This window comes from Erinaceus europaeus, chromosome 20, assembly GCF_950295315.1.
Source record: "Erinaceus europaeus chromosome 20, mEriEur2.1, whole genome shotgun sequence".
Taxonomy (NCBI): Eukaryota; Metazoa; Chordata; class Mammalia; order Eulipotyphla; family Erinaceidae; genus Erinaceus; species Erinaceus europaeus.
In genome coordinates this window covers 1,397,415-1,422,236 of record NC_080181.1, presented here as the reverse complement: position 1 = coordinate 1,422,236, position 24,822 = coordinate 1,397,415, and the positions used below count along the sequence as shown (strand labels likewise).

General features: G+C 49.2%; 1 protein-coding gene across 1 annotated transcript in view; it reads right to left on the bottom strand.

Annotated features, from left to right (window-relative positions):
- Positions 1-11,108: 11,108 nt before the first annotated feature.
- The window catches only part of DEUP1 (deuterosome assembly protein 1), a 39,382-nt gene continuing 25,668 nt past the window's right edge, over positions 11,109-24,822 (bottom strand). The window contains exons 12-14 of the mRNA XM_060179663.1: positions 17,777-17,940; positions 13,656-13,764; positions 11,109-11,747 (exon numbers count right to left, since the gene is read on the bottom strand). Of these exons, the coding sequence (XP_060035646.1) occupies positions 11,571-11,747; positions 13,656-13,764; positions 17,777-17,940 (450 nt within the window). The 3' untranslated portion in view covers positions 11,109-11,570. The remainder of the gene's footprint in view (positions 11,748-13,655; positions 13,765-17,776; positions 17,941-24,822) is intronic.

Sequence of the window (24,822 nt, the reverse complement as noted above, 5' to 3'; positions counted from 1 at the left end):
CTCTTTTGATTTCTCTCTGTCCTTTCCAACAACAACCATAACAACAAATACAAGGGCAACAAAATGGGAAAAAAGGCCTCCAGGAGCAGTGTATTCATAGTGCAGGCACCAAGCCTCAGCAAATAACCCTGGAGGCAAATAAATAAAACCAACAAACTGCTAGCTAGGTTCATTAGAGAAAAAAAAAAAAACTGATTAATAACACAAAGGGCCTAAGAATGCACCCTTGCCAAACCAGCACCTTCCAATGGTCATTTTACTAAAAGCAATGTGCAGATTCAGTGTAACCCCTACCCAAACCCCAAAGACATTTTAACAAGTAATTAACAATTTAAAGAAATTGAACAAGAAATACTAAAAATGCTATGGAACTGAAGAACCCAAATTACTACGGCAATCTTAAGAAGAAGTAAAATGGATTGAAGTGTTTCAATAACACACATCTTTCGTAAGCAAATCCCTAACTTCTAAATCCAGCATTAAAGGGAGCACCTCTGACAACACCCCGGGGCTACATGCCTGGTGGAGTGGTATTTTGCTACACCTTCTCCCTCCTCTCTTATCCTTGCTCTATTTAACAAACAGAATAAAAACTGAGCCAGTGAGGCTATTCACTTGTATAGTACATGAATGACACCACCCAGGGTTAATTTGTTAGCACATTCTAAAGGAAAGAAAATGAAGAAGCACAACATCAGAAGCATCATTTTGTGTGTTAAGAGTACATACAACAAATTAAAACACTATGTATTGAAATAAAGAAGCTGAACAGATCAATGAACAGAGATGAAAGACCAGAAACACACACACACACACACACACACACACACACACACGTGCCAAAGTCTACATAACATCGCTGTGGCAACCACATACAAGGAAAAAGAGTGCCTTGAATAACTGGTGTTCAGGAAAGGGGAGATGAAGTGGTCACTAACTCCACACACAAAGCTCACTTCCAAGTGGCTTAAAGACTTGAATGCAAGGCTAGAAGCCATAAAACACAGATGCAAGCTCAGGCAGCACATCCCATGACATCAGTGTCAGAGGTCTTTGGGGACTTGACACCAACTTCAAAGTGGAAAAAAGCAAAGAAAAACAAGCCTAGACTGCAGCCAGTTAAGACAGCTGCTCTGTGCATTGGGGCAGGAGGCCAACATATCACACATTTGGCTGTGTGTGAGGCTCTAGGGTTGAGGCCTGCGCAGGCTGGAGCACTGTGGACAGTAGAAAGTGCTGTGATGTGTCCCTCCCCGCTCCACCCCACAATAGATGCACAAATCAGGCTGGGGAGACTGCTGAGGGCCACTGTACTTGTGTAAGACCCTTGGTTCCGGGTCAGTCGGTAAGCGCATGTGGCACAAAGCACAAGGAATGGTGAAAGGATCCCGTTTTGAGCCCTTGCTCCCCACCTGCAGGGGAGTCGCTTCTTGGGTGGTGAAGCAGGTCTGCAGGTGTCTGTCTTTCTCTCCCCCTCTGTCTTCCCCTCCTCTCTCCATTTCTCTGTCCTATCCAACAACGAACGACCTCAACAACAACAATAACCACCACCACAAGACTACAAGGGCAGCAAAAGGGGCGGGGGGAATGCCCTCTAGGAGCAGTGGATTCACGGTGCAGTCACTGAGCCCCAGCAATAACCCTGGAGGCAAATAAATTTTTTAAAAGACCCTCGGCTCCTTCCCTGATGCTCCCTAAAAGTTTTATAACTAAGGAAGCCAGGCAGTGGTACACCCAGTTAAGCACCTATAGTGCTAAGCACACAAGAACACTTGCAAGGATCCTGGTTCGAACCCTGGCTCTACACCTCTACACCTGCAGGAGGGATGCTTCACAAGTGCAACTATCATTCCATCCTGACCTTCCTGGACAGACGACCTCACCAATGTCCCAGAACTTCACCTCTCCAGAGCCCTGCCCCACTAGGGAAAGAGAAAGAGCAAAAAGATGGCGACCAGAGGTGCAGAGGCTGTGGAAAGGGGGCTCCCTCCTGCACTGTGGTGGGAATGTAAATGTGTGTGACCTTTAAGTGGCCCTGGGCAGCAGCAGTGGCTGGGGCAGGACTCGCGTGCCTGCAGTTCCAGTTCCATCCCATCACTGTAGCTCTGATCACATGGAATGAATCTTTATAAAAACCAACCCTAAAGGGGCTGGGTGGTAGCACAGCAGGTTAAGTGCACATGTCGAGAAGCACAAGGACCAGCATAATGATCCCGGTTTGAGCCCCCCATTCCCCACCTTCAGAGGAGTCACTTCACAAGCAGCAGTGAAGCAGGTCTGCAGGTGTCTATCTGTTGTCTCTCCCTGTCTTCCCCTTCTCTCTTGATTTCTTTCAGTCCTATCCAACAATAATAATGATAAACAACAAAGGCAACAAAAGAGGAAAAAATGGCCTCCAGAAGCAGTGGATTCATAGTGCAGACACCAAGCACCAGTAATAACCCTGGAGGCAAATACATATATATATACATATATGTATAAAACCTTAAATTATATGTTCCAATTCCACTTTTGGGCATCTGAGAATTTGAAAATACGAAATCATTAACTCAGAGAAATAGTGCAGCATTATTCACAATAAATACAGACTGAAGAACCCATCCAAAATGAGTGTGTAAGAGAACATGTGATCTTTATAGAGGATGGAATACTATTCAGCTCTAAAGAGATGCTGCCATTTGTAGCAAAATGGAAAAAAAAAACTGGCGGGATTATGGGAAGTAGAGGGAGTCAGAGGAAGGCGTGTACTGACTGACTCCAACTACATGCGGAATGAAAGGGAACAAAGCAGATGGGGAGACAAAAACATAACTAAGCCAGTGAGCTCTGCCAGCAGAACTCAGATCCCAGAGGGGAGGTGGAGAGGGGCCAGCAGGTGGTGCTTATGTGCCCAGTGGCACTGGACACTGCAAGTGTTTCAGGAAGGCAGCACTGAGCATCACCAAGTCCTGGCGGCACTCCATGCTGCTTGCCTTCTTCCTGCCCTTGTGGCAGGTGGTGGTTTAAAAAATGTAAATGAAGGGAACAGAAACCTTTCTCCAAAACAGAAATACTAATGTACAAAGGCTATGAAGAAGAAACCCAAAGAGCTAATAATAGCCAAGGAAAGAAAATCCATCGGGGCCAGGTGGTGATGCACCTGGTTAAGCACACACATTACAGTGTGTAAGGACCCAGGCTCAAGCCCCTGGTCCTCACCTGCAGAGGGAAAGCTTCACGAGTGGTGAAGTAGAGCTGCAGGTGTCTCTCTGTCTCCACCTCCATCTCCCTCTTTCAATTTCTCTCTGCCTCTATGCAATAATTATTTTTTTTTAAATCTATCATAAACAGGGGTAGATAGCATAATGGTTATGCCAAAAAGACTCTCTAGCCCGAGGCTCCAAGGACCCACGTTCAATCCCCAGCACCACCATAAGCCAGCAATAAACAAAGAAAATCTATCAGTTATCTGGGAAAATTAAAAGTAGAAATAAGATATTAATTTCATAGCTTGAAGATAGGCAGAACTTTATGTACTGGTCATCACTGGGATGTTACTGCTCAAAGGCAACTTTTGTTAGAAAGAGGTAGGGACGGGAAGGTTGCACAGCAGCAAAGCTTCTCCCACTGTAGTGGGGACTGGGCTTGAACCTGGGTGGTACACAAGGTAAAGCAGGCATACTACCTACATAACTTATTTTTGCTAATCCTACAAAAACTTACTCTGATACCACTCTTTTGAAGATTAACCATAATCAAGTAAAAACCTCCGAGAAAACTTCATACTAGTGAATTTCTCCAGATTTCCAAACAATCCCTATCCTTCTCAAACTCTCCTGAAAAACTGGAGAACATCCAAATACCAGTGTGCTCTACAATGCCACCCTTATTCCAAATCTTAAACCAGGTAAAGATGTCACAAAGAAAGAAACTATAGACCAATGTCTTGGTAGACACAGATGCAAAAATAAATACCCAGCAAAATGCTCACAGACCTAATTTAGCAATATGTTAAATTCTTGCCTCATATGGAACTGACATCTACTGCAGGGATAGAAGGATGACAACATACACAAATAACCTCAGCAGCACAGCAACAAAAGGGAATTGTTATCAATAGGAGCAGAAAAGGGATTTGACAAGATAGTTTCCACTTACTAGAAAAAAAAATTATCAAGACAGTCCCTCAACTTAATAAAAGTCAAGTATGGCAAACCCAGTCACATTTCATATTCAGTGGTAAGAATTGAAAGTTTTTCCTGAGTTTAGGAACAAGAAACATGCCCACCATCACTGTTGTTACTCAATGTAATGAAAGTTTTAGCATGAAAAATTGTATAAGAGAACTAAATAAAAGGGGGGTGGCAGCAGCACAGCGGGTTAAGTGCATGTGGTTCAAGGACCAGTGTAAGGGTCCTGGTATGAGCCCCCAGCTCCCCATGTGCAGGGGAGTCGCTTCACAAGCAGTGAAGCACATCTGCAGGTGTCTTTCTCCTTTTGATTTTTCTGTCCTAGCCAACAAAAGCAGCAATAACAACAAATAAAACAAGAGCAACAAAAATGGGGGGAAAATGGTCTCCAGAAGCAGTGGATTCATAGTGCAGTCACCCTGGCTCCCCACCTGCAGGGGAGTTGCTTCACAGGCGGTGAAGAAGGTCTGCAGGTGTCTGTCTTCCCCTCCTTTCTCCATTTCTCTATGTCCTATCCAACAACGACGACAATAGTAATAACCACAACAATAAAGCAACAAAGGCAACAAAAAGGAATATTTAAAAAAAATTTTTGTTGGAAAAAAAAAGATGGAAAGACACCCCATGCTGGTGATGGAGGAATTAACATTACTAACTTGCCATTAATACCTAGCACAATACACAGATTCAATGCAATCTACATCAAAATCCCAAGGTGTTCACCACAGAAAAAGAATTTGCTATTTGTTAGTAGCTTCAAAAGACACATGGGGACAGGCAGTGCCACACCAGGGTAAGCACACATAGTGTGAAACACAAGGATCTCACTTTGAGCCCCTGGCTCCCACCTGCAGGAGGGGTCGCTCCACAAGCAGTGAAGTAGGCCTGCACGTGTCTGTCTTTCTTTTCCCCTCTCTACCTCCCTCTCCTAATTTCTCTTTGTCCTAGCCAAAAAAGAGGAATTATGGAGGCATCACCTCCTCCAACTTCAAATACTACTTACAAGTAATAGTAATTAAAACAACAGGGCATTTTGAATAAAAGCAGGCACACTAACCAGTGGAGCAGAACTGCAAATCCAGAAATATACCTAACTACACATGTATGGACTACATTACAAGGAAGGAGCAAAAAAAAAAAAATCTCTTTTATAAATGGTACTGGAGAAAATGGACAGTTACACACAAACAGAAACTAAACCATTAACTAACTACACAAAACACCAAATGATCAGAGACCTGGATCTATGTCACGAAAGCATAACATACATGTGAGAAGACAAGCTGTATACTCCCTGCACTGGCCTAGAAACATGTTTGGGGACCTTCAATGGCAAGGCAAACAAAAGTAAAAAATAAGTAAAATGACCTCAAACTGAAAAGCTTCTGTACAGTGAAACTTGTATCCACATAAAGTAAATAAATAGGGGCTGGGTGGTGGTGCACCCGGTTGAGCGCACATGTTACAGTGCACAAGGACCCAGGTTCCAGCCCTTGGTCCCCACCTGCAGGGGGAAAGCTTCACTAGTGGTGAAGCAGGGCTACAGGTGTCTGTCTCTCTCTCTATCTCCCCCTTCCTTTCTGCTGTCTCTATCCAATAAATAAATATAATAAAAAAAGTGTTTTTTTTAAATAAGTTTTTATTTACTTATTTATTTTCCTTTTTGTTGCCCTTGTTGTTTAACATTGTTGTGGTTATTAATGTCATTGTTGTTGGATAGGACAGAGAGAAATGGAGAGAGGAGGGGAAGACAGAGAGGAGGAGAGAAAGACAGACACCTGCAGACCTGCTTCACCGCTTGTGAAGCGACCCCCCTGCAGGTGGGGAGCCGGGGGCTCGAACTGGGATCCTTACGCAGGTCCTGGCGATTTAAAGTGTTGTTTTTTTTTTTTTTAAAAAAAACAGTAAATAAATAAGGCTCCTATTCCTATTGACTGTGGGAAAATGTTTGCACATCAGACATCTAACACGACATTAAACTAAAATACACAAGAACACTCAACAAGTATTCTGACTAAAAACAGATGATCTATCTAGATTTTTCTAGTAAATGTCCCAAGTGGGATACTATAAGGAAACAAGAATGGTCACCATCCATGAGGTGCGCATCAACCCCGTCAAATTGGGAATGCAAGTCAAAGCATCGAGGCCACAGCTGGAAGGACAGGCTGACCCATAGCAGAAGCAAGTGTGGCTGAGGCTGCGGAGGAAAGAAAACCCTGTGCACCGCTTGGTGGGGTGCAGACTGGGACAGCTGAGATGACACGGAGATGAAACGGTGGTTCACTCACCCATAAGTCCAGAGAAATACAAAACCGCTGATCTGGAAACATGGATGCACCTATGCTCACTACAGCATTGATCCCAATAACCAGGATCTAGAAAGGGGGTGAGTGTATGAGAAGATGTGCCATTTGCAACAACTCAGACTGAGAGGGCGTTATATCAGCAGCACCTGGCTCTCCACCCCGCACAGTCTGCAGAAGGAACTCAGGCGGCAGGGTGCCAACAGGGGTCTGCTTCTGAGGTGAGCCTTGGTCACCTCCGGCTGGCCTGAAGCAGTAAGGGCCTGGGGCCCCCACTGAGTGCTCCTGACATCTGACCTTGAGATACAACTTTTACTCTCAAAATAAAAGGGCCTCGTTCTCACTTGGAGAGATTATAAAGTTGAGCTTTAAAAAAGACAAACCACCAAAACTGAAGATGAAACAATTGGGGGGCTGGGCAGTGGTGCACCTGGGTAAGCATACATAACACCAAGCACAAGGACCCAGATTTGAACCCCTGATCCCCACTTGCAGGGGAACCACTTCATGAGCAGTGAAAAGGTCTGAAGGCGTCTCTATCTCCCCATCCTCTCTCAATTTCTCTCTGTCCTAATAAAAATAAAAAAAGGAAAAAATGGCCACCTGGAGAAGTGGATTTGTAGTGTTGGCACTGAACCTTGGTGGAAAAAATATATCTATTTTTTGAATAGTGTTTTAACATGGAAAGATACTAAAATAAAGTTTCCAGGGGTCAGGCGGTAGCAGCGGGTTAAGCGCACGTGGCACAAAGTGCAAGGACCAGTGGAAGGATCCTGGTGGAAGGATCCTGGTTCCAGCCCTCGGCTCCCCACACCTGCGGGGGAGTCGCTTCACAGGCAGTGAAGCAGGTCTGCAGGTGTCTGTCTTTCTCTCCCCTTCGCTGCCTTCCCCTCCTCTCTCCATTTCTTTCTGTCCTGTCTAACGAGTGACGTCAACAATAGCAATAATAACCACAACAAGGCTACAACAAGGGCAACAAAAGAGGGGAAAAAAGGCCTCCAGGAGCAGTGGATTCATGGTGCAGGCACCGAGCCCAGCAATAACCCTGGAGGCATATAAATAAATAAAGTTTCCCCACAAGGAGAAGTCCAGGCTTAAGAAGCACACTGGTGAGTCCCACCAGGCATCTGAAGACCCCCACTAGCCTGTTTCACAGGGGGTCTTCCCCACTCATTTCACAAGGCAGGACCGCTCACGATACCCAAGTCAGACCAACACTAGGCCACCCCTTCACGGACAGGACACCGAAACACTCAACCAGGCAACAGCGAATGGAATGCAGCCACATTTGCCAGGCAAATGTACCCCAGGGATACAAGACTGTTTATCATGAAAACTAACAATGTAACAGACTTCATTGACAAAGAACAAAATGCTTTGGGGTGTGTGTGTTCGCACCGAAGCTCCCAAGTTTCCTTCAGAGTGTGTGTGCGTGTGTGTGTGTGTCAACAAAATGCTTTGGGGTGTGTATGTGTGTGTGCGCTTTGGGTGTGTGTGTATGTTCGCACCAAAGCACCCAAGTTTCCTTCAGTGTGTGTGTGACACAAAGAACAAAATGCTTTGGGGTGTGTGTGTGTGTGTGTGTGTGTTTGCACCAAAGCACCCAGCTTTCCTTCAGTGCTGCAGGGGCTGGGCTCGAACCTGGGTCATGCACGTGGCAAATCAGCCCACTCTCCAGCGAGCTATTTCACCAGCGCGATAATGGGAGAGTGACGGCGTCATCCCACCAGACACAGAGAAAGGCTCTCAACTCCCCGTGGGCGCTCGCAGCGAACGAGCAGCAGCTGGGAACTCGGCGGCCTGACGAACCAGCCCGCAGGGCAGCCTCCCGCCCGGCTGAGGCTGAGGGGGCGGCAGCCGGGCAGAGAGACGCCGCAGGAGACACCGGGCGGCCGCCCCAGCAGCGCACGCGTCCACTCCAGTTTCCTCTGGCCTGTGCGGCGACCCCCCGCGCCAGCCCCGGCCGCCACCACCGGGAGAGCGGCGCTACCGGCGAGGAGCCGAGGGCGCGGCCCGTCCAAGGCCTCAGAAGGCGTTTCGGACCCGGGTGCGGGGCGGCCCAGCTCCTCCCGGCGGCAGGAGGCGCAGCGGGGCGAGGCAGGGCCCGAGGGCAGCTCTCCCTTCCAGGACACTCACCGGCAGCTCCCGCGCCGCCCTCACCGGCCTCGCCCTGGATGTGCGGGGACTGCGGCCCGCTTCCGGCGTGTCTCGAGCTCGCTTCCGGTGACGTCGAGCCGGCGGCCCGCACAAGCCTCACCTGTGTGGGAGCCGGGCCGCAGGCGTCTGCCCCTCCCGAGGCTGCTGCCCGGACGACCCCGGAGCGCCCGAGGCGGAGACCGTGGGCACCACGCCACCGCCCTCGACGCGCCACACGGCGGCCCGGCGCCTGCAGCCTCCCCAAGCAGCCCGCTCCCGTCCGGTCCTCGCCCAGCATGGCGCTCACCTGCACCCGCGGGCCGCTCGTTCCTTCCCCGGCGCCTGCGCATGCGCATGCGCCGCCTCCGCAGAGACCACGCCGCGCCTGCGCATGGGGCCGCCGGGCACCTGGTGAACGTGCACACGGCCCACGCTCAGAAGTGCGCATGCGCACGCAGACAGCCCACGTGCAGGACCGCCCACGCGCACGCAGGACAGCCCACACGCACGCAGAACAACACACACGCACGCTGACAGCCCACACACGCATACAGGACAGCCCACACGCATGCAGGACAGCCCACACGCACGCAGGACAGCACACACGCACGCAGAACAGCACACACGCACGCTGACAGCCCACACACGCATGCAGGACAGCCGACACGCACGCTGGACAGCCCACATGCGCACGCAGGACAGCCGGCACGCACACAGGACAGCTCACACAGGACAGCACACGCGCACGCTGGACAGCACACACGCACGCAGGACAGCACACACGCACGCAGGAGAGCTCACACTCAGGACAGCACACGCAGGACAGCACACACGCACGCAGGACAGCTCACATGCGCACGCAGGACAGCTCACACTCAGCACACGCGCACGCTGGACAGCCCACACGCACGCAAGACAGCCCACACGCACGCAGAACAACACACACGCACGCTGACAGCCCACACGCATGCAGGACAGCCGACACGCACGCTGGACAGCCCACATGCGCACGCAGGACAGCCGGCACGCACACAGGACAGCTCACACAGGACAGCACACGCGCACGCTGGACAGCACACACGCACGCAGGACAGCACACACGCACGCAGGAGAGCTCACACTCAGGACAGCACACGCAGGACAGCACACACGCACGCAGGACAGCCCACGCCTGCCGCCCACTCCCCAGTGGCTCCCTGTACGAGCTGGGCAGCCACGCGCTCCACAGCCCCAGCAGCGAGGTGCGGGTCGTCCCCCAGTCCCACCTGTGCTGCCCAGTGGGCTGCCACACGCAGCAGTGTCCCTCGCACCGCGTGCACAGAAGCCACATGGCGTCCCCGCACACAAGGGGTGACACAGGTGCGGAGGGCCACCCGCCTCCGCCTTCCCAGCACGGACACGGGTGTGCTGCCCTGGGCGCCCCACCCTTCCCGTCGGACAACCAGCATCACCTGCTGGCGGGAGGCATTTCCCTCCCGCGCCTCGCCTCGCAAGTTCTGCCTATCAGCAAACACCGAGAACCGCTTCCCTCTCCAGGCCTTAAACCGCAGATCCACCTAAAAGCCCCGCCGGGTCACCGCGTCCCCGGTGCGTTGTGCTGGTCGGGTGCTGCCAACTCCGGGGCCCTGGCGGAGCCGAACAATCGCCGCGCTTCTGAACTGGGCCGAGACCGCAGGCCCAGGAGCTGGCCGGCTCTGAGCCGGGTAACACAGGCCTTGTGCCGCCATCAGGAGCTCTGAAAAGCCACGTGGCGGAATCACCTACAGTCAGAGCTTGTGTTCCCACCACAGCATCTTGGCTAGCCTTCCAGGATGCGGAGTCTCTGTTTCTTTTTTTTCCTCTTGGGTTGTTGGTGGGGCTCGGTGCCTGCACTACCAATCCACTGGTCCTGGAGGCTATTTTTTCCCTTTTGTTGCCCTTGTTTATTGTTGCAGTTATTATTGTTGTTGTTATTGATGTCGTTGTTGGATAGGACAGAGAGAAGTGGAGAGAGGATGAGAAGACAGAGAGGGGGAGGAAGATAGACGCCTACAGACCTGCTTCACTGCTTGTGAAACGACCCCCTGTAGGTGGGGAGCTGAGGACTCAGACTGGGATCTTTACGCTGGTCCTTGTGCTTTGTGCCACCTGTGCTTAACCCGCTGCTCTATCACCTGGCTCCAAGTCTCCGTTTCTTCAAAGAGGAAAAACAAAACAAAAACAGGGCAACGGAGGACTACAAAGCAAGCTGGAAAGTTTGCAGCCTCTAGCTGTGGGTGTGAGAAGACTGTCATTCTGCCTGTAGTGGGCACCTGGCTGTACTGTTTACTGACCAGGTTGTCACTGTCCCGTGCAACTTGGCATTTCTATCCCTGACTGTAGCAAAGACAGGCAGAAATGCTGTCTCCTCCCTGGTGTTCATGCCCATGTGGGAGAAGCATCACTTTCTGGCACACGTGTCCGAAGTTGTGGATAACTTTCTGTGTGGTTTGTTGTGCTTAAACAGACATTACAAAGGTGAACGCAGAAATAATAAAGCTCTATTTTTTTTCTAACAGAAATTTTAGGATGTTTACATAGTTCAAATAGTTGATATTTTTCATTACAAGAAGTCTTTCATTCTCACAGGTGGCGCTGCTGAGCAGGCACAGACTGGCTCATGCTGGAGCACCGTGCCTTCCCACTCACTCTGCTGCTGTGGAGGGCTGGGCTTTCAGGCAGCATATCAGCTTCCAAAGTGGCCTTGAAGACTAAAAAAAAAATCTTTTCAATCAATCATGTTTATTTTACAGTAACTCTATAGTCAGATAATTAGCTTTGTTAATACAGAAATACAAGCAGCTTTATATAAAAGATACTATTCTCTAGCTGCCCGGATTACATGATTTAAAAATACTTCTCAGTTCCACTGATCAGCTTAGTAAGTGTTTTGCTGGAGCTTTTTCCCTGAGTGGTGGGGCTGATAAATGGTGAATGAAGCTCATATGTGCCTGCTGTGCCTGAGCCTGGTGTATCTGTTCAGTGTCAGGCCTGTGTGTCTCTGCAGCTCGTCAATGTGTGTATTCAGCAGCTTCTCCAGGTCCTTTGCTCTCTTCTCCTCCTCCAGAAGGAAGTGCTGTGCAGCCACAGAAGCTGGGAAGGCTGGGTCAGGGGGAGACTGGAGAAGAAAGAAGCATGGACATGAACACTCAGGCTGTTGCTGCCGACTCACTCAAACACGGCACCTCCTAAGGACACACTGCGTCTGCCCACTCCCTCTATGGGGGTGCTTGGCCTGAAAATCCTCAAAAACTGAACATCACAGACCAATACACTAGAAAACTCCAGGAGTGGATTCCATAGTTTCCACTGGCTAGAGCAGGAGCCTACCTAGAACACACAATGGCTTCATCTAGAACAGGCAACTCCAAAAAGGCAGAGTGCACATTCTCTGGGAGCATATTCAGGGAAGGGAGCAGGTGTCTGTCTTTCTCTCCCCCCTCTCAATTTCTCTCTGTCCTATACAACAACAATAACAACAATAATAATAGCACCAGCAATGATAAACAACAAGGGCAACAATAGGGGAAAAAGTGGCCTTGAGGAGAAGTGGATTTGTAGTGTAGGCACCAACAGCAAGCAACCCCAGTGATAACCCTGCAGGCAAAAAAAAAAAAATTAACTTTCAAGGGGGATACTGGCCTCACCAGGTACAGCATGCACATGGCTGTGCATGAGAACCAGGGTTCAGGCTCCTGGCCGCAACATGAAACACCTACAGGGAGAGCTTCATGAGTGCTGAAGCAATGCTGTGGTGTCTCTCTACCTTTCTGTCTCTCATCCTCTATTTTGAAAGACAGGGAGAGAGACTGTGTCTGCCCGACAGGATGAAAGGGATACCGCAGCCATGAAACCCCAGTGATGACCCTGGTGGCAAGAAGCCAGGGTGGGCACATCTCTGCTTGGAGTAAACCAGGTGTGGGGGCTGGTGGTGTGAGCTCAGAGCTGTTTGTAGCCCACAGGGGCACTGAGGTATGCCACACACACCGTTTCACCAACACAGCCCAGCAACCACCATGGCTGAGGGCTACCCCAGGAGACAACCAGCATCAGGGCTCTCACAGCAAGCAAACCCCCAATGCAAACTCCAGTCAGTGTCCTGCTGGCAAGCCTGTGCAGCCCCATCAGAGCTCACAGATGATGACCTACAGACCGGTCCCTTCCTGAGGAGGCAGGGTATCCACTGGGCCACCACCAAGCTCCACTCAGAGGATGCAAGCTAGGGGGGCACAATGGGGTCTGTTTGTCCTTAGGGGCACTGCAGACCTCTCTTCTAGCAGGGACCACACTTCCTCCAGACAGTGTGGCTGTCCCTCTGTGGCTGGCATGTGGCCCACAATGCCACCTCCACCACTCAATGGTCATATCCCTACAGCCAGGTAAGACAAGAAGGTATGAAGCCTGGAAAGACAACTCAAACCAGCATCCTTGCCCCTGTGTGTCAGGGTGGGGAACACCTATGGGAGAGGGACTGAGAAGATCACCCCACCATGTCCTTTAAGAGTACCAGTGACTGAAGGGCCCAGCCACTGGCATTCAAAGCTGATTCCACCTGGCCTGCACTCTGGCCTATGCTCAGCAGACCACAGTAAGTGGCATCCTGGCACCACTGCTTTCATCTGCTGTGCAGAGGTGCACACAACACACACCCAACTAGGGAGGTCCAATTCAAGGGACAACTTTTTTTTTTTTTTGCCACCAGGGTAATCACCAGGGCTTAATACCTGCATGAGAAATCTGTTGTTCTTGGTGGTCTTTGTTTTTCCATAGAGACAGAGAAATAGAGGGGGAGTAAGAGAGGAAAAGGGAAGCCTGTAGCACTGCTCCACCACTCTGCAGGTGGAGACGAAAGATTTGAACCCAGGTTTTCATGCAAGGCTGCACCTGTGTTCTACTGGGTGTGCCACAGCCCGATCCCTCAAAAGGTTACATATTTAGCAACTGTGCAAAGATCACCATAGAGGAATGGGTGTAAGAGCAGAGAAATGCCCAAGAGGAAAAGGCGACCTGTCAGCCAGCGGCTCACCAGTGGGAAAGTGTAGTCCTCATTCCACAAAGGGCTGGTTCCTTCTTTGCTTTGAAATGGAGGTGGCAATGGAGGCGTGGCGCTCTTGGTCACACTGCCTTGTCCAAGCCTGAAAGAGAAGGCATGGGTATGCTTACCATGGGGCCTGTCTGACCATGTAACTGAGGCTTTAACTTCTAGGCATCTAAGTGGGGCAAATGGCAAAATGTTGCTGCTTCTTATCTAGGTCTGTTTTGAAAAGTGTACTAATGGATAATTTCCACTGTACTTAAAAGATGTGGGGTTGGGCGGTAGCGCAGCAGGTTAAGCACACATGGCGCGAAGTGCAAGGACCAGCGCAAGGATCCCTGTTTGAGCCCCTGGCTCCCCACCTGCAAGGGGGTCTCTTTACAGACAGTGAAGCAGATCTGTAGGAGTATGTCTTTCTCTCCCCCTCTCTGTCTTTCTCTCCTCTCTCCATTTCTTTCTGTCCTAACTAACAATGATGATATCAACAATAACTACAACAACAATAAATACAAGAAGGGCAACAAAAGGGAAAATTAATAAAAATAAAATAAAAAATTTAAAAAATATGTGAACTGATTAACAATATTCACTATCCTACTTTCCTTTGCCTGCCTGTATTCCTTTCCACTTCCTTTTGTATCTTTCATTCAGTTATAAACAGCTTGAGAAAAATCTCAAGACAGCTAACACTGGTGCCCTTGAGAGCTCTAAATACTCTTTCTGGTCTCAAGATTTCACTTAGCCTTTACATGAGTCTCAACAAAAGTGCCCTTCTTCAAATGCTGGGACAAGTCTGTATAATAAAAATTCTAATTCCTCCTAGGATTAATAACATGTACTGCACATTTAAATTCTGCCTTCTCCTACGGTTTCCAGACTTGCTACCTGGCCCTGAGCAGGCCTTTCTGTGACTTCATGTTTTCATGTTGTGAGAACAGAGCTCTGCCATTTGGACAACAGGCACAGGGAAGTGCTTTGTGTGCTGACAGACAGGATGGGAGATGGGAATGAGTGAAAGACCAGTGAGGGCTCAATCTGGAGTATGCTCACTAGCAAACAAATACTGAAACTGAGAACCAAGTCAAGTCACACTAGAACTTTACACAAAGAGGGTCCAATAGTATGGGGTCCATTTGGGACTCAGTATCTGTCTGAAAACTCATTTAAAAATTAGGTTTAGGGAGTCGGGCAGTAGCGTAGTGAGTTATGTGCAGGCGGTGCAAAGTGCAAAAACTGGCATAAGGATCCTGGTTCGAGCCCCCAGCTCCCTACCCACAGGGGAGTCACTTCACAGGCGGTGAAGCAGGTCTGCAGGTGTCTGTCTTTCTCTCTCCCTGTCTTCCCCTCCTCCATTTCTCTCTGTCCTATCCAACAATGATGACATTAATAACAACAATAATAACTACAACAATAAAACAAGGGTAACAAAAGGGAATGAATGAATAAATAAGTAAGTAAGGATTAGATTTCATATTGAAGGGGGCTGGGCAGTGGTGCATCTGGTTCCGTGCACATAGTACGAAGCACAAGGACCTGTGCAAGGATACAGGCTCAAGCCCCCGGCTCCCCACCTGCAGGGTGGACGCTTCACAAGTGGGAAAGCAGCTCTGCAGGTATCTATCTTTCTTTTCCCTCTTTCCCCTCCTCTCTCAATTTCTCTCTGTCCTATCCAGTAAAATGAAAAAAAAAACAGCCACCAGGAGCAGTGGATTCATAGTGCCAGTAGTAAGCCTCAGTGATAATCCTGGAGGCAAGGAAAAAAAATTAATTTTGAAGACCGTGAAACTATAAAATTCCCTATAATTTAAAAATTATGTGTTTTCTTTTACTAAAGATTCAAACTCTTCAGAAGTTCTGATTAGCCATTTTTAAAGCCTTCACATTTTAATTGCATACAATTAAAAATATTGATTTTTTTTTCTGTGTTTTGTTTTGGTTATCAATGGGGCTTTGTTGCTCCAGGCTAACTTTTGTTTTTGTCAGCCAGAGAGAGGGAGGGCCAGCAGAGCACTGACACCCCCACCCCCAGCCCACCTCGGTGGAACCAGGGCTGCAGCCTCGTTCCTGTGCACCGCAGAGAGGGCCTTACCCAGGGAGCTGTTTCATTGGCCCCATCGTTCTCTGTTCTTATCCAAAGAAACTCGTTTCTTTATTTTGCAAACACTTTCCAAGCTATGCATACAAATAGCAATAAAAGTTAAGTGAGGCATCTGTAAAGTAAATTAGTGCATAAAAACAAACACAACATGCATTCCATTTTTAGTCATCGTGAAATTTTTTTTTAAATCCATTCTCTCTAACCATAATTACCATGGAAACAGAACAGCAAATTAGACTGAAATAGTTTATAATGCGCACAATAAGATGAAGCACCCCACAATTCCAATAGAATCATAACAATTATATGTGCATCTGCAAAGCTTTCCATCTAAACCTTTCTCTCCACTGTAGTGAGGCTTTCATGTATACTTCCAAGATCAGTAGGGAGGGGGGCAGAAAACTACAGACTTCAGGGAAAGTATCATTTCTCCTCATTTATCTAAATAATTACCTCAACTATCCAGTTAGCTTTGACTGGATAGTAACAATGTCATGGTTTTGATTACTAAGATTTATAGATGGACATTCTTTTTATTACAAGACCGATAAGTTGTAGAGATGGAAAGACTACATCATGAAGTATAGCACTTTCACTTCAGTCATCTTCATATCTGACAAGCTCTTCTAAAGAACAGCTATTAAGACGCTATGTAAAATCACCTAACACCAGGTGCTGAGCATAGCCACCTCCAAGTTCTCTTAAGGGTGCTGGGTGATAGCTCACCCAGTGGAACTCACACAGGGAACTGGCTCAAGCCCCAGACATCACTCAGGAGCACCTGCACAGGGAGGCGTGGCGGCCAGTGGAGTGGTGCTGTGGAGTCTCTCCTACTCTGTCTCTGTCTCATCTCTCATCCTCTATCTGAAAAATACCAACTGTTCTCACTGTGGGAAGCCCACGCAGGACACCACAGGCTGGCAACCGCAAGCCCCAGCTGTGCCCACAGTGTCCCCACGGTGTCCCCCAGGGCTCACAGGGCCACACTTACTCTGGGCCGTGCAAACCACTAACGCCAGCACAGCGAGACACCACCACGAAGCTGCCAACAGAAAGGCCCCCGCTGGCCCAGCAGCCGCCACCCCCGGAGCAGGAGGCCTGGCACTTCCACACAGCGCCCTTCACTGGCTACAAGGGGCAACCACTGGCTTCCTGTCTGCACTCCAGCGCACCCTCCCGAGGTGCCCCCTCACTGCACAGCCAGGCAGGGTGCTCTGCCCCTCAAAGTGGCTTGCTTCCCCTCTGAGGAAACTGCACAGGGACCTAACTCGGGGACCGAACCTCCACCCACCAGGGTTTATTCTGCCCTGATGGAGTACATGCACTAGGATACCTCTCCCTGGGGTCAGACCTGCCCTCCTGACACCCAGGCTGCACCACACAGCCAAGGCCCCAGCACATCCCGGGAGCGGGCACCACACGCCCTGCTGGCTGCCGCAGAGACACCAGCTTAGCCCTCTGCCCACACTTTTAGCCACTGAGCGGCTGAGAAGCATACCCGCCACCAGTTCTGTGAGTGCAAGAATAGCTATGAGATCAGAGGTTTTAAACAGAACTGCGTGCTCTTCCCTCGTTCTCACAGATGTAACGGTGACCCCTCCCTGTCAGCGGGAGCCTGAGGGTCTGCAGAGGCTAAGATCAGCTGTCACTCTGCTCCACAGAACAGCGTGTGCAGACCTGGGTTAGGGTTCCTTAGCACTGCTGAGGCTGACAGAGCAGCACACGGGGTGCACGATCCCCTACCTCCCTGGGCCCTCTGTGGAGTCTTACAGTGGGAAACGGCAGCCTTCTGAGACCACACACACACACACACACACACACACACCTCCTGAGCCCCTGGTATGAATGCCGCCGGTGCAGACAGCTACACTTTGTGTACCACAGCTGCCACTCAGGCCTGCCTGGCTAGAGCCACCTCGCTGCTGTGACAGCTCGGAATCCCACAGAAACAGCGTTGCTGTCCAACAGAGCTGCTCAGACAGGCACGCCTCTGCCTGATGATGGCGGTGCGTACCTGTCTGTGCTCTGCTCGTTCTTGACGTGGCTGTGGCAGGCGTGGCGGCTGGTCTCCCCGTAGGCCTGAAGCCTTGCCAGGTCACTGCGGAGCCGCTCGTTCTCACATTCCAGCTTGTTGATAGATGTGTGCCTGGCGTGCTCCCGGTTAGTGAAGTCCATGCTCTGGAGAACAAAGTAAACTGTCACTGGGAACCTGTCACAAGTGGGTTGGGCCTTCTGTGCATCTGACTGGGTGCTGGGCAGGCCCTCCCACTTGAGGCCAGGCTGTGGCCCTCCATGCCACTCCTCATGCCCCCCATGGCTGTGCTGACCACTCAGCAGAGAGGGAACAGTAGAGCCCCCAGCCCCACAGGCTACTACTTCAGCACCAGCATGTCCTACGCTCACAGCAGACCAACTGCACCCCAGATTTCCATCATGCACGCCTTCTCACGATAAACCCAGAATCTGCACACGGCTCAGTTTGAGAGAAACTGGGCCGGGCCGTGGTGCACCTGTGCGAGGATCCAGGTTCAAGCTCCCACCTGCAGGGGAAGCTTCAGGAGCAGTGGAGCAGGGTGTCTCTTCTCTCTCCCTTTCTCCTCTTCCCCTCTCAATTTCTCTGTCTTAACAAATAATAAATAAACCTTGAAAAACAATAAAACTGGGGGCAGGGTGGTAGTGTATTTGATTAAGTGCGCATATTATCATGTGCAAGGACCTGGGTTTGAGGTCCTGCTCCCCACCTATAATGGGGTCACTTCATGAGCAGTAAAGCAGGTCTGCAAGTCGGTCTCTCTATGTCTCTCTGTCCCTTTCTCTCCTCTCCCTTCCCCTCTCAATTTCTCTCTGTCTTATCCAATACAATAGAAAGGAAAGAAACCACAAGGAACTGTTTGGATTAAATAGTACATATTCAGGCTCACCTGGCAGAGCAGAGCACACACTTCGTATGTGCAAGCACCTGGATTTGAGCCCCCCGCCACATTGGAGCACCATGCAAAGGGGAACCTTCAAAAGTGGTGGAGCAGTGCTGTGGGGCCTCTCTCTCCCTTTCACAAGCTTAACCAATGAAGCCTATAATTACAGGAAGTCATACATTGACTGCCCACAGCTGGCTGACACCATCTTATTTTTTCTTTTTTTTGTCACCAAGGTTATCACTGGGCTTCTGTGCCTTCGTGTGGATTCCAGTATTCCTGGTGGCAGGTGATATATATATATATATATATATATATATATATATATATATATATGTGTGTGTGTGTGTGTGTGTGTGTGTGTGTGTGTGTGTGTGAAAAGTTATTATTTAGAATTAGGCAGGACTCTGGTGGTAGTTTTTATTTCTTTTTTATGCTAGAGACAGAAATAGAGAGAGGGAGAGTGTTAGAGAGAGGTACCTGCAGACCTGCTTCACTGCTCATGAAGCTTCCCCCCTGCAGGTGGGGGCTGGGGGGTTGAACCTGGGTCCTTAAGCCTGGTAATATGTTTTCTTTACCATGTGCATCGGCCTGGTGCCAGGAATTGTGGGTTGGTCTGGTCAGGGCTGTTCTATGCTCCAATTGGTGGCTGTGGCTGTGCCAGGCCATACACAAGGGCACTCATATCCGTCACTCCCAACAGGTGCCACTCAGCTCTGAGTGTTCAGAACAGAGTGAGGATACGTCTGGATCCCAGCATGGAGACCAAGAGCAAGAAGAGAAGCCCCTGGCACTATTTTCATGAAATGCTGTAAGATGATTCCTAGGGAAACTCTAGTTTTCTCCTCACAAAGTCTTAAGAAACAGGAGATGTTCTCACATGGAAACACACAAAAATGCTTGGTGTAGGGAGTCGGGCGGTGGCGCAGCGGGTTAAGCGTACATGGTGCAAAGCACAAGTACCGGCGTAAGGATACCGGTTCGAGCCCCGGCTCCCCACCTGCAGGGGAGTCGCTTCACAGGCAGTGAAGCAGGTCTGCAGATGTCTGTCTTTCTCTCCCCCTCTGTCTTCCCCTCCTCTCTCCATTTCTCTCTGTCCTATCCAACAACAACGACAACAATAAAAAACAACAAGGGCAATAAAAAGGAATAAATAAATATTAAAAAAAGAAAATGCTTTGTGTGAGTCTGCACGGCCCTTTCCTGCCCTGTGGCCCTACACTGAGAGCTTTATATGCCCTCTCACCTGCCAAAGCCAATCACAAACTTAGGACAAATCTCCACTTTGAATTACATTAGCATATCAGTGTCAACACTGATGAATAAGGGTAGGAAGGTACACGCTTCACATATTAAAAACCTTTGCATGCTTTATCTTTTGCTTTGAAGGCCAATCCTACTGACTACATTTTATAAAAGGTCTATTTCCTTATTTATTTATTAACATGGGGGGCGAGAACATCACTTGAGCATGTATAAAGCCAGGTGTTGAACTCAGGACTTCATGCTTTTATTTATGTATGTATTTCTTTTTGATAGAGAAGGAGACAGAGAGGGGAAACAACTGTTCCACCATCAAGCTTCCTCCTGTAGGTGGGGGCCTGGGGCTTGAACTTGTCCTTGTGCATGGTAATATGTGAACTCTACCAAGTGTGCCATCAGTCAGCCCCTGACTCCATTTTCTGTTTGCTTTGTAGTATAATGTGGATACTAGTACATCTTTGAAAGGCCTCATTTTGATAGCAGGGTGTGGGAGACAGCTCAACCGGTAGAGAACACACCTTGCCATGCATGAACTTTGGGTTCCAGCCCTGGCACCACACAGAAGTGCCATGGAAAGTGCTAGGGAACTCAGTGGCTGGTGGAATGATATTGTGTTTCTCCTCTCTCTGTGTATCTCTCTCTACTCCTGCCTCAAAGAATGAGGGACTGGACAGTGGTGTGGAGCATGCGTGAAGTCATGGGTTTATTCCCTAGCAACACATTAAAAACAAGGTCCAATAAGGGGGCCGGGCAGCAGTGCAGCAGGTTAAGCGCATATGGTGTGAAGCACAAGGACCGGCGTTAAGATCCCAGGTCAAGCCCCCGGCTCCCCACCTGCAGGAGAGTCACAACATGGGTGGTGAAGCAGGTCTGCAGGTGTCTGTCATTCTCTCCCCCTGTCTTTCCTCCTCTCTCCATTTCTCTCTGTCCTACTCAACAACAGTGACAGCAATAACAACAACAACAATAAACAACAAGGGCAACAAAAGGTGGGGAAGTGCCTCCAGGAGCAATGGATTCATAGAGCAGGCAATAACCCAGTGATAGCCCTGGAAGCCAAAAAACAAAAACAAACAAACAAACAAACAAACAAACAAACAACAACAAAAAAAAGGCCCTACCCTAGGAGGGTAAGTTTTCATGAAATACATGGGGTTGTGCTTCCATCCCTACAGACGAAGGTGCCTGCAAAGAAGGGCCCCAAGGTGTGCTCTGTCTGCTGGCCCAGCCACCAGGCTGCCCTACACCTGCCCCGCTGAGAGTGCACTAAAGCAGCAAGGACCACTAACTCTAAAGTGGGAGCAGACTGGCCGAGAACATAGCAGGAAAACGCTCACTCATTTGCTTGAAAAGGCCAGGGAAAAGATTCAGAAACTTCTGAAACATTTTGACTGTTGCAGTTTTATTCAAGCTCTTTCTACAGAACTTGATCTGAACTGTGACTGGGAGCTGGTGTTGGTTTAAAGTAATTGATAACAGTCATAATGATTTTATAAAAACCCACAAATTTCTAAGTACTGTAATGAAGTAGGCGTTTGAGTGTGAACAGAGAGACTCCCAGGCATATCTACATGGCTGGTACTGAAAAACCTTCTCCGCCTTGCTGCCTTGCTGCTCCCTGGGTCCTCAGGCTTCTCTGACCTTTCAGGCACTGAGGATTCCTCTTTCCCCTGCACCCTCAGGTGGCTCTCAGGTGACAAAACCCATCTTGCATTTCTGGTGGCTTCTGCCACAAGTCCATTTTCTCCACCTCCTGGCTTATCCTCCCTAATATTTCATCTCTTCCTGTATTTTTGAAACATCCAAACCTCCTGGCTCTACCATGCTTGGACACAGGGCATAAGGCTCACTGACAATGAGTGACAGCATTTCAGACATGCCTTTTGTCCTTCTAAGTCCAGGCCTGTTATCAACAATAACAGGCAACAAGTTGATTCCATAGATGCACAGATTACAACCATGTTTTGAGGTTGGTGTGTTTTCTACATGTGAAAGAATGCTTTAGCAACTGGTGAGGGCGTTACTCTTCATGCTATTATTTTACGTAACACATTGTGTGGGCTGTAAAAGACAAACCAGTCTTTTAAAATAAATTCTGATTAAATATTATTTTATGACGCTTTCCTGGTATGAAAGAAAATTTAATAAATGCAACCATAGGTCTGCGTCAATACAAGAACCTCATGGTAAACTGATTCCTTCTGTGGCATGTGTGGAGCTGTGCACTTTCTCAGCCTTTTCATCCAGACAGAAGCAGAGAGAGAGAGAAGAGATGGGGTGAGACATCACAGCACCAGAGCCTGCCCCCATTATTTAACTACAAGCTTCTGTGTCCATTTCAGGTGTTTCAAAAAGAGTAAGGAATCCTGGAATTTCCACACACAATACACATTTTCTTCAAGAAATGTTTTAGCTGCCGAGTGCTAACCAAGCAACACAGTGGGCTGAAAACTCTAGGAGCAAGGAGTTGGCAAGGGGAAGCTCAGTGCAGGCCCGGCACGCGAGGTCCTGAGTTTGATTCTTGGCGCCATGGAACTCGAGCGCTGCCCGGGCTCTCTTTCATCCTTTCTCTCACTCAGTAAATGAATCTTTTAAGAAAAAGAACAAAGAACTATATTAAACTCTTTTCAAATTCAATCTTAAGATTTTCCTCTTTGGACTGCTGATTGACTATTTCAATGATCAACGTCCAGTTCTGTCTTCACATACAAAAACAATGAATGAAAAGGCACCTTCCGGGAGGTTGGGCAGTAGCACAGCAGGTTAAGCACACGTGGCGCTAAGTGCAAGACATGGGGTAAGGATCCCGGTTCAAGCCCCCGGCTCCCCAGCTTCAGGGGGATTGCTTCACAGGTGGTTAAGCAGATCTGCAGTTGTCTTTCTCTCCCCCCTTTCTATCTTCCCCCCTTCCATTTCTCTCTGTCCTATCCAACAACAACAGCAATGACAACAATAATAATGACAACAACAAGGGCAACAAAGAGGGAAAAAGTGGCCTCCAGGAGCAGTGGCTTTGTAGTGCAGGCACTGAGTCCCAGCAATAATCCTGCAGGCAAAAAAAAAAAAAAAAAGGCACCTTCCTATGTGAATGACAACCACACACAAAACATGCATGATTCCACACTGTTTTAACAAGTGTCACTGAGAACCAGAGACCAATGACATTCCATTTTCCATTTTCTGACAGCCAGAGAAGCTTCCTGTAAACAAATCCATTACATCTGTATGTGCTAAGTGCTGCAGAGGCAATCAGGAATGAGGAAGCCAGCTTGTTTTCACAGAGCACATAGAAAAATGGGTAGACTCGGTTATGTATGGAAAACGAGTGGACCGTCTTGATCAAAGGCGACTGTGTGCTCAGCTGTTATAAGACTTGGTGACTGAGATTCCATGCAGTGTGTGCTCGCTTCAGGGGCAGCATCCTTATGAATCCCACTCCAGGCCCATAAACCCGCACTGTCACGGAGCCCCTTCCTATGTAAGACCCTATGTGCAGGCGAGGAATGAAACAGTCCACCCTTCTCCCCAGGGGCCCAAAGACTTCCAAAGGACAGAGGAGGACACACACACACACACTATATGCTTTTTACACACTGAACTCCAACCACAGGTGCACTGCCAAATGGTGCAGAACGCCTCAAGTGCCTCTGTCCCTGTGATGTTACACCACCACATCATAGACATTTCAGACGAGGAAAATGAGGCCAGCTCAGGCAACTACTCATCTGCTACCCTTTCTACTCTCCGAGTGGCAGAAAATCAGTCTAAACCAGAACTTTCTCTCAGAGCAAGTAAACAGTAACAATGGCATCTTATCAATATTATTCAATGAATAAGAGTTATCTGGTTTACCCATCAGAACCAGCACTTAACTATTACTTCTCACAGTGAAATCAGAGAAAAGGGCTTGCTTATAGAGTGTGTGTCCTGAGCACTGGTTAAGACCCGTAGCACAACCCTTGATCATTATCAATCAATTCTCACTTCTAGACTCTTTGGAAGCCGGGGCTGTGAGGTGCAGAGACACATGGACAGGACAATGTCCTGGTCCCCATCCTGAGGCAAGGTGTGAATCACTACCAAGAGAGTCTGCCTGCAGCCCAGGGTGTCTTTGCTGGAGGGGAGGCCCTCCCAGCAGGAAGCAGCACAGCAGAGGAAATGATCAGGACCGAGTCCAAGAACAGAACCAGGGAGGGAAGGAGAAGGTCTTATGTTGAGCTACTTTGGCACCCTGGGCTTGGGCAGCTTGGCCTGACAGGCTGACTGCACATGTCAGCACACACAGGGCTGACTGCACACGTCACCATACACAGGGGCTGACTGCACACGTCACCACACACAGGGGCTGACTGCACACGTCACCATACACAGGGGCTGACTGCACACGTCACCACACACAGGGGCTGACTACACACGTCACCATACACAGGGGCTGACTGCACACGTCACCACACACAGGGGCTGACTGCACACATCACCATACACAGGGGCTGACTACACATGTCACCACACACAGGGGCTGACTACACACGTCACCACACACAGGGGCTGACTGCACACATCACCACACACAGGGGCTGACTGCACACGTCATCATACACAGGGGCTGACTGCACACGTCACCACACACAGGGGCTGACTACACACATCACCACACACAGGGGCTGACTACACACGTCACCATACACAGGGGCTGACTGCACACATCACCATACACAGGGGCTGACTACACACGTCACCACACATAGGGGCTGACTACACACGTCACCACACACAGGGGCTGACTGCACACATCACCACACACTGGGGCTGACTGCACACGTCACCACACACAGGGGCTGACTGCACACGTCACCACACACAGGGGCTGACTGCACACATC